General features: G+C 35.0%; 1 protein-coding gene across 2 annotated transcripts in view; it reads right to left on the reverse strand.

Annotated features, from left to right (window-relative positions):
* Slf1 (SMC5-SMC6 complex localization factor 1) overlaps positions 1-10,026 on the reverse strand; it is a 77,068-nt gene that overhangs the window by 34,955 nt on the left and 32,087 nt on the right. For both annotated transcript variants that reach the window (XM_021208334.2, XM_029543906.1), the window contains exons 10-14: positions 9,813-9,866; positions 8,648-8,806; positions 7,762-7,925; positions 2,193-2,321; positions 1,275-1,440 (exon numbers count right to left, since the gene is read on the reverse strand). In XM_021208334.2, coding sequence (XP_021063993.1) covers positions 1,275-1,440; positions 2,193-2,321; positions 7,762-7,925; positions 8,648-8,806; positions 9,813-9,866 — 672 coding nt within the window. The remainder of the gene's footprint in view (positions 1-1,274; positions 1,441-2,192; positions 2,322-7,761; positions 7,926-8,647; positions 8,807-9,812; positions 9,867-10,026) is intronic.

Consider the following 10,026-nt stretch of genomic DNA (forward strand, 5'->3'; position numbering starts at 1 on the left):
GAGGTAACCCAATCACAAAAGAACATACATGGTATGCACTCACTGATAAGTGGATATTAGCCTAGACACTTAGAATACCCAAGATACAATTTGCAAAACACATGAAACTCAAGAAGAAGGAAGACCAAAGTGTGGGTATTTCGATCCTTCTTAGAAGGTGGAACAAAATACCCATGGGAGGAGTTATAGAGACAAAGTGGGGAACAGAGACTGAAGGAATGACCATCCAGAGACTGCCCTACCTGAGGATCCATCCCATATACCACCACCAAATTCAGACACTATGGCAGATGCCAACAAGAGCTTGCTGAGAGGCGCCTGATATAGCTGTCTTCTCAGAGGCTCTGCCAGTGCCCGACAAATACAGAAATAGAAGCTCACAATCATCCATTGGACTAAGCAGAGGGTCCCCAATGAAGGAGCTGGAGAAAGTACCCATGTACCTGAAGGGGGCTGCAACCCTGTAGGTGGAACAACAATATGAACTAACCAGTACCCCCAGAGCTCTCTGGGACTAAACCACCAATCAAAGAAAACACATGGTAGGACTCATGGCTCTAGCTGCCTATGAAGCAGAGTATGGCCTAGTTGGTCATCAATGGAAGGAGAGGCCCTTGGTCTTGTGAAGGTTCTATGCCCCAGTATAGGGGAATGTCAAGGCCAGGAAGCAGGAGAGGGTGTGTTAGGGAGCAGGGGTCGGGGGGGGGGGTTGGAGGTAGTAGATAGGGGACTTTTAGAAGGGAAACAAGGAAAGGGGGTAACATTTGAAATGTAAATAAAGAAAATATCTAATAAAAAATATATTAAAAAAAATCAAAAAAACCCCCAAAATACTAGGTTCTTAGATATCCTTGTATAATGTTGAGTTTTTTACATTGTATATCAGTCAATTTAATGTTTTAAAATCCACAAAATAAAAATGAGTGCAGAAGTACAAACAACAACAACAACAACAACAACAAAAACCCTTTCTGTCATTATTTATATAACTTGCAGGTATGCAGAAAGTCCTTCTATATATTATGATGGCTACATATACTTTCTACCCTCCCAATGCTTCAAATCCTCTATAGATCACTTGCAGTAACTAATAAGTATTATGTAGTACACTGTTGAGTTAATAAAGACAAGAAATCTGTACACTTTCAGTAGGTATGAAACATTTTCTGAATATTTTAATATGCACCGTATAAATCAATATTTTTGAAACCTACAGATAAAGAGAGCTATACTTTCCCATAGACTGTATTCTTTTGTATATGAATCCTACTTACATCATTAGACTTGCATCTTTCCTTGTGAGAATATATAGTCCATTCCAAAAGCATATTTACTGGTTTTGTCAAAAGTCCTGAAGTTTCACTTCCTGACCAAAAAATTTCATGAAGAATTGCCTTTTCTGTAACTTTTAGACTCTGAGAATCTGACCAGTCACATAACCTAATGAAAATATAAAAAAATATTAAATTATTAGGCCAATTTAAACATGGCAGTTATTAGACTTATTTTGATAAGACAAGGATGTTTGAGAAAGGTGATAATATATATGATCATGACATAACACAGGACTATAATAAAGGATAAAATATTAAAAGTGGCTTCATGGGCTGGGTTTATCAATTTAAGCAGGCATTGTGAAGGCCACTTAGTCTCAGTGCTGGAAAGGGAGAGGCAGGCAGTTCCTGAGGCCTTATAGGTCACTACTCAGTGAGCTCCAGGATAACCACAAACCCCTGTTTCAATAAACAACATGGACACTACTGAGGAATGACTCTCAAGATTGAACTTCTAGTCTCCATATATATATATGCACACACATGTCCACTGATACATACACATGACTATACACATACCAATGGAAAAAATGGTCTAAGTTAAATAAAATTCAGTAATTTATACACAATTTCAAGTAAATTAAAGTAAAATGAGCAACAGAAGATGGACCACCTTAGGATCTTATTTTCTGGTATTTGATGGCTTTATTTTATTTTTTATTTAGAAATGAATATAAACTCCCAAAATACAAATTTTACCAAAAGAAGAGTAAGAAAAATAGGAACTGAACAGAAAGAAAAAAAAAAGGATAAGCAAAACCTCACTGCCACTGGATTGTATATGAAAATGGAAACAAAACCTCTAAATTGAACAGAAAGCAGCAGAACTACAGAAAGATGTTTGTGATTAACACTCACTTTTGACTTAAATGCCGAACTTCACCTTCAAGTAAATTAAAGAAAAACTTGAGCAATGTGAGATGGACCACCTTAGTACCAATATTTTCTGTTATTTGATGGCAAAAATCTTCATTGAAAAGACATGACCTGAAAAATATGAACCCAATGTTGCATTTCATAAAAATAAAGTTACTGAATAACTTTCGGACAAGATTTTTCATTTTTCAGACTACTGTTAAATTTTTAATAAAACCTTATTAATATTTCCTTTAAGTTTAAACCATGGCAAATTTAAAAGATCTAGTTCTTTTTTTTTTTTTTAGATAATTTCTTCATTTTCATTTCAAATGTTGTCCTGAAGTCCCCTATAGCATCCCCACGCCCTGCTCCCCAACACACTCACTCCTCACTCCTGCTTCCCGGCCCTGGCATTTCCCTTTACTGGGGCATATAATCTTCACAAGACCAATGGCCTCTCCTCCCATTGATGGTTGACCAGGTCATCCTTTGCTATACATGCAACTAGAGACACAACCTCTGGGGGGTACTGTTTAGTTCAAATTGTTGTTCCTTCTACAGGTTTGCAGACCCCTTCAGCTCGTTGGGTAATTTCTCTAGCATTTTCATTGGGGGCCCTGTGTTCCACCCAATAGATGACTGTGAGCATCTACTTCTGTATTTGCCAGGCACTGGCATAGTCTCACAAGAGGTAACTATATCAGGATCCTGTCAGCAAAATCTTTCTGGCATATGCAATAGTGTCTGGGTTTGGTGGTTGTATATGGGATAGACCCTCAGGTGGGGCAGTATCTGGATGGTCCTTTCTTCCTGCTCAGCTCCGAACTTTGTCTCCGAACATGTAACTCCTTCCATGGGCATTTTGTTCCCCATTCTAAGAAGGAACGAAGTGTCCACACTTTGATCTTCCTGATCAGGTTCCGCTTTCCCCCTACCCCTTTGCCTCCCCTTCCCATCTCAGGTCCCTCCCTACCTCTGCTCTCTGCTTTCCTCTCTTTCCCAAGTGGGACTGAAGCATTCTCACTTGGGCACTTTGGCCTGTTAACCTTCTTGAGTTCTGTGGATTATATCCTGGGTATTCTGTACTATTTTGGTTAATATTATTAGCATTATTAGTGACTACATACCATGCATGTCCTTTTGGGTATGAGATACCTCACTCAGGATATTTTCTAGTTCCATCTATCTGCCTGCAAAACTCAAGATGTCATCCTCCTTAATAGGTGAAGAGTGTTCCATTGTGTAAATGAACCACATTTTTTGTATCCATTCTGTCATGGGACATCTAGGTTGTTTCCAGTTAGGCTGCTTTGAAAATAGTGGAATATGTGCCCGTGTGGAGTGGTGGGACACCTTTTGGGTATATGCCCAAGAGTGGTAGAGCTGGGTCATCAGGTAGATCTGTTTCCATTTTTCTGAGAAGGCTCCAAATTGATTTCCAGAGTGGTTGTATCCCATTTATCAATTCTTCATCCCCCTATGCCAATGAGATCCAGGCTCTTTACCAGTTTCTTTTCTATTAGATTCAGTGTATCTGGTTTTATATTGAGGTCCTTGATCCACTTGGACTTGAGTTTTGTGCAAGGTAACAAAAGGGACATATTTTCATTTTTCTACATACAGACCACCATTAAAACCTGCACCAGTTATTGAAGATGTTTTCTTTTTTTTCATTGTATATTTTTGGCTTTTTTTTTTTTTTTTTTTTGGTCAAAGATCAAGTATGTGGTTTTATTTCTGGGTCTTTAATTCTATTCCATTGATCAACCTGTCTCTGTACTAATACCACTTAGTTTTTATCACTATTCCTCTGTGGTACAGTTTGAGGTCAGGGATAATGATTTCCCCCTGAAGTGCTTTTATTGTGAAGAATTGTTTTCCCTATCCTAGGTTTGTTATTCTATATGTAATTGAGAATTACTTTCCATGTCTGTGAAGAAATGTGTTGGGATTTTGAATTGAATCTGTAGACTGCTTTTGTTAGAATGACCATTTTACTATGTTAATCCTATCAATCCATGAGTATGGGAAATCTCTCCATCTTCCAAGGTCTTCTTCGATTCCTTGAGAGTCTTGAAGGTCTTGTCATACAGATCTTTTACTTGTTTTTAGAGTTACCCCAAGATATTTTACATTATTCATGACTATCGTGAAGGGTGCTGTTTCCCTATTTTCTTTCTTAGCCTGTTTACCATTTGTATAAGGGAAGGCTCCTAATTTGTTTGAGTTAATTTCATATTTGGCCACTTTGCTAAAGTTGTTTATCAGTTGTGAAGTTCTTTGGTAGAATTTTAGGGTTTATATATAGTATCATATCATATGCAAACAGAGATATTGTGACTTCTGGGCCAATTTGTATCCCCCTGATCTCTTTTTGTTTTATTAATGCTCTAGCTAGAACTTTGAATATTATATTGAATACATATGGAGAGAGTAGAAAGCCTTGTCTTGTCCCAGTTTGGGTGGGATTTCATCAAGTATCTCTCCACTTAGTTTGATATTGACTGTTGGTTTGCTGTATATTGATTTTATTATGCTTAGGTATGGGTCTTGAATTCCTGTACTCTCCAATACTTTTAACATGGAAGTGGTGGTGTATTTTGTCAAATGTTTTTTCAGCACTTAATGAGATGATCATGTGAAGTTTTTCTATGAGTTTGTTTAAATAATGGGTTAGGTTAATGGATTTTCCTACACTGAGCCAACTTTGCATTCCTGAGATGAAGCCTACTTGATCATGGTGAATGACAGTTTTGATGTGTTCATGCATTCAGTTTGCTAGAATTTCACTGAATATTTTTGAATCGATATTCATAAGCAAAATTGGTCTTAAGTTCTCTTTGTTGGGTCTTTGTGTGGTTTAGGTATCAGAGTAATTGTGGCTTCATAGAATGAATTAGTTTTTCTTCTGTTTTTATTTTATAGAATAGTTTAAGGAGTGTTGGTTTAGTGTTAGCTCTTCTTTGAAGGTCTGGTAGAACTGCGTACTTATGTTTTCTTTTCTTTCTTTTCTTTCTTTCTTTCTTTCTTTCTTTCTTTCTTTCTTTCTTTCTTTCTTTCTTTCTTTCTCTTTCTTTGTTTCTTTCTTTCCTTCTTCCTTTCTTTCTTTTTTGGTTGGGAGATTTTAAATAAATTACTTTTTCCCTTTCATTAGGGGATATGGTCCTGTTTTGATAGTTTACCTGCTCTTAATTTAACTTTGGTACATGGTACTGTCTAGAAAATCATCCATTTCATCTAGTTTTTCCAATTTCCTCAGTTTCTGCTATGTCTCCCCTTTCATTTCATTTTGTTACTTTGGATATTGTCTCTGGGCCCTTTAGATAGTCTGGCTAGTGGTTTGTCTATCTTGTTGATTTTCTCAAAGAAACAGTTTTGGTTTTGTTGATTCTTTGTATCCTTCTTTTTGTTTCTGCCCTGAGTTTGACTATTTCCTGAAGTCTCTTCCTCTTGGGTGTGTTTGCTTCTTTTTGTTCTAGGGCTTTCAGGTGTGCTTTTAAATTGCTAGTGTAGTATCTCTCCAATTTCTTTAGTAGGGCAAGTAGTCAATGAGTTTTTCCTCTTAGCACTACTTTCAGTGTGTCCAATAAATTTGGGTATGCTGTGTTATCATTTTCACTGAATTCAAGGATGTCTTTAATTCCTTTCTTTATATCTTCCCCGACCAAGTTATCATTAAGTAGAGAGTTGTTCAGTTTCCATGGGTATATGGGTTTTCTGTTGTTTTGTTGTTATTGAAATCTAGCCTTAGTCAGTAGCGATCTGATAAAATGCATGGGATCATTTCAATCTTCTTGTATCTTTTGAGGGTTGTTTTGTGACTGATTACATGGAGAAGGTACCATGAGTTGCAGAGAAGGTGGTACATTCTTTTCTTTTAGGGTGAAATGTTCTGTATATATCTGTTAAATCTGCTTGCTTCATAACTTCTAATAGCTCCACTATGTCTCTGTTTAGTTTCTGCTTCAGTGACCTATTTGTGAGAGTGGGGTTTTGAGTATCCCACAATTATTGTGTGGGGTTCAATGTGTTCTCTATCTCGCTTAATAACTTTTGGTTGAAAGTCTACTTTATTGGGAATTAGAATGGGTTAGGGCTACAACTCCTGGTTGTTTCTTGGGACCATTTCCTTGGAACACTTTTTTTTTTTTCGTTTTTTGAACTCTGAGGTAGTATCTGTCTTCGTCATTGAGTTATAATTCTTGTATGCAGTATATTTTTAAAGAGAATGAAAGACCACTAATAAATCCTAAAGACTTACGAAGACAACTTTATGCATTGACATTCATCATTAACTTCATATTTTCCTATCAATTAAATCAAAAATATCTGTTGCTTTCTATTTCTATATCCAGTTACCTTGTCTTTGTGTGTTCGTTTCTATGTGTAGGTGTTTATGTGCATATAGAGATTAGAGGTTGAAGTCAGGGATCTTCTTCAACCATTTGCTACCATATTTTTTAATTTTTTAAATGGAGACCGTTAATGAATCCAGAACTCACTGATGCAGTAAGACTATCTGGTCAGCAAGTCTTAGTGATTCTCCAGTATCTGCCTACTCAGTGGATATAGGAGCATTGGCAGGATACCAGTTGCCTTTTTGTTTTTGTTTTGTTTTGTTTTTTTCTACACAAGATTTCTCTGTGTAGCTCTGGCCATCCTAAAAGTCATTCTGTAGAACAGGCTAGAATCAAACTCAGGGATCTGCCTGCCTCTGCCTCTAGAGTGATAGGATTAAAGGCGTGTACCTCCACTTCTTGGCCATACCAGCTTTTTAAAACTTAAGTTCAGTGGACTGAACACAGGTCCTCCTGATCCTATGGGAAGCACTTTACTGACTCAGGCTCAAATGTTTATAGCAAAAGGACTAATACTTATCTTACCTACACTTATACTCTTCAAGATATGCTTCTTCCCAATTATTTTACAATAAAACCTGGGTATGCTCTTAAGAAATTTACAAAGACCAGACCTTTGCCTAGCTTCTATTTTTTCCCATTACATTAAGGAAATTTGTGGATACATAAAAACAAAACAAAACAGTCTACCCAATAAAAGAAGACTTTCCAAGTCATAATAGAAATCATAAAATTTTGAGTTTAGCTAGAGAAAAGAAAATGGAAAAGAGTCCTGGAAACACTTAGAAAACAAAGGAAGACCTAGAGAGATGACATGTGGGGAATAATGACATATCTGGAAAACAAGAGGTCCTGCCTATTTAGAATAACATGAACCCCTAAAGTAGATATTGTACTTACTAATAAATATTTATGTTTTTTATGACTAAACTTGGATACTTACATTCAATAACTTTTCTTTGAAAAATATACAAATTCGGATTTTGAAAAAATTTAGAAATTGTTATTATTTGGAGTCGATTTTATATACTTAGTATGTTTATAAAGTATTGACAAACATGATCAACATAATTTGCCCTTTTTATAAGTTTTACAATACAAAACACAAACATTCATATTTTCCTAAAAGTATGACTGACTATACCTTTTAAAATTAGTATTTAAAACACAGTATCTGAAACACAGTATCTAAAGCACAGTAAATGACATACCTGATGAGCACCTCCATGAAAGCCCAGGCTCCTTTCATACAAGTTGGACACTGAAATAGCTCTAAGTAGTATTTTAACATGGCTGGTGACTTCCAAGGAGGATGCAGATGAAGAAGAGCTGATAATATATGAAAGTATCGACCAGAAAATGTGTCTATTTTATCCTATTATTTTAAATAAATAAATAAATGAATGAATAAAATAGTTAAAACAGTTTTATCAATTAATTTAGTTTAAAACTAGAACAGTAGTTCTAGTCTACCCTTGTGAACTACACATCAAAAAACTCCTAACTGTTAGGGTAGCACATATACAATTTTCATATCATGATGACAGTGATGATAGAGTTCCCCAAGATCATTTTAAAGGAAGTCAAAGTGGAAATCCTTTATATACAAGCTTTGCTCATCTTCAAAATTCCTGTAGCATCGTTTATAGCCGCTGTGATATAAACCAGCATCCTGCTGAAAACAGTAGAAAGCCTCTTCTCCATAGCTACAGCTTACTACTCCTAAGAACTACAGTCATTTAGCCTGTGTACACAAATAAAATGGCACTTACTAGAAGCACCTGAATCACCATAATCCAGCATTTATGTTACTTTACAGTCATAGAAAATAAAATCACGTAACATGTATTTTCTTTTTTCAGTTGAACAATATTTTTTCATACAATAAATTCTAACCATTTTTTTTTTCTTTTTCAAGACAAAGAGATCTTGGACATTTTGAGATGACAATAAGGTAAATCACGCAGAGTAATTACTGAATATAGTTAAAAAAACAAAACATGAAAAGAATGTGTTGAAAAAAATCATAAAATATATTCACAGTTTAGCATTCTTTGAAAAACTAAAAAAGATTCTAAGTGTCCAGGGTATCCTTACCTGCAGAATGTTCTCTAGAAGGGCATGGAGAAGGCACACAGGAGGGATATAATGAGCTTGCAAAGAGGAAAGCTCTTCAATGGCTTCTTTAAAGAATTGTCCCTCTATGAGGCTTTCAATTAAGTTTAATATTCCTCTAGGGAACTCTGAATTTTTAACCTAAGGGAAAATAATTTTATGTTTGAAAGAAGAAACGTTGAACTCTGAGATCAGATCTTGACCAAATAAAAGACTCTCATTCCCTCATCTGTAATATAAACGACTCCGTCCTTACTACATGACAGACAGCACCTTTAAATCTTTCTGGTCCAAAACAAATAATATGCATTACTGCATTTTATAACTAGAAGACATGCAAAAATGTTATTAGCTGTTATATTATTTTTCACTAAGATAAAATATTCCTCTAAATAAAATTGTAAAGATCAAGTGCTTGCCTTCCAAACTTAAATTTGTAAGTTTGATAACTTGAACCCATATCAAAAAAACAAAACAAACCACATAGTGGTTCATGTTTTTAGGCTTAATGATAGGGAGATAAAGGCAGGTAGATCTTTGGAGTTCATTTAGCAAGAACACACTTACAAGCTAAAGGCAACTGAGAAACCCCACACCAAATGTACAATACAGATCTGGATATAGTAACAGATATGAAAGAATCACAAAACAATTTTATGGATTTATATAGATATAACTGAAGTGTATCAAAACACATTGCTCCTTGGTCAAAATATTTCTAACAATGGAAATATTAAACTTAGTAGATTATATATGTAAATGTGTAGGTCTGAACAAGTTATAATATTTAAATGTCATAATATGACATATAAGTTTCAAAATTAAATGTTAAACTTTTCTATAGACCACATGGAATAACACAATCCATTTAAAAGAATGAATAGTGGTGAAGAAAATAAAATACTTGGAAGTGATAAAACAAGCCTTTAACACAAAAGTATTTATAAAAGTTATAAAATATGAAAAAGAATATATATTTTACCAATAATAAATACCATGTACATTTTCATTATTCTCAACACTATTGACAGTTGTGTCGAAAATATTTTGCAACAGTATAATGATTCCCCACCACATTTCTGTTACAAGCAATAAATTACCATTTTGAGGGGGGGACCCAATCACCATCAAACTCCACATGCCTTACCTCTACATTGTATACAGGCTGTTTATCTACTCTAATGCAGTTGTATCGGACAGCCTACAAAATAACCATAATTAAATTTTAACAGTTTAAATTGAAAATATATTTTAGCTTACAAAGCACAAAACCTTAGAAAAACATTCAAAACAGATTAGTAACTTTCTTTTTTCTTTTTTTAATTTTCTTTATTTACATTTCAAATGCTATCCTGAAAGTT

This window comes from Mus pahari, chromosome 11 (assembly GCF_900095145.1).
Source record: "Mus pahari chromosome 11, PAHARI_EIJ_v1.1, whole genome shotgun sequence".
Classification (NCBI taxonomy): Eukaryota; Metazoa; Chordata; class Mammalia; order Rodentia; family Muridae; genus Mus; species Mus pahari.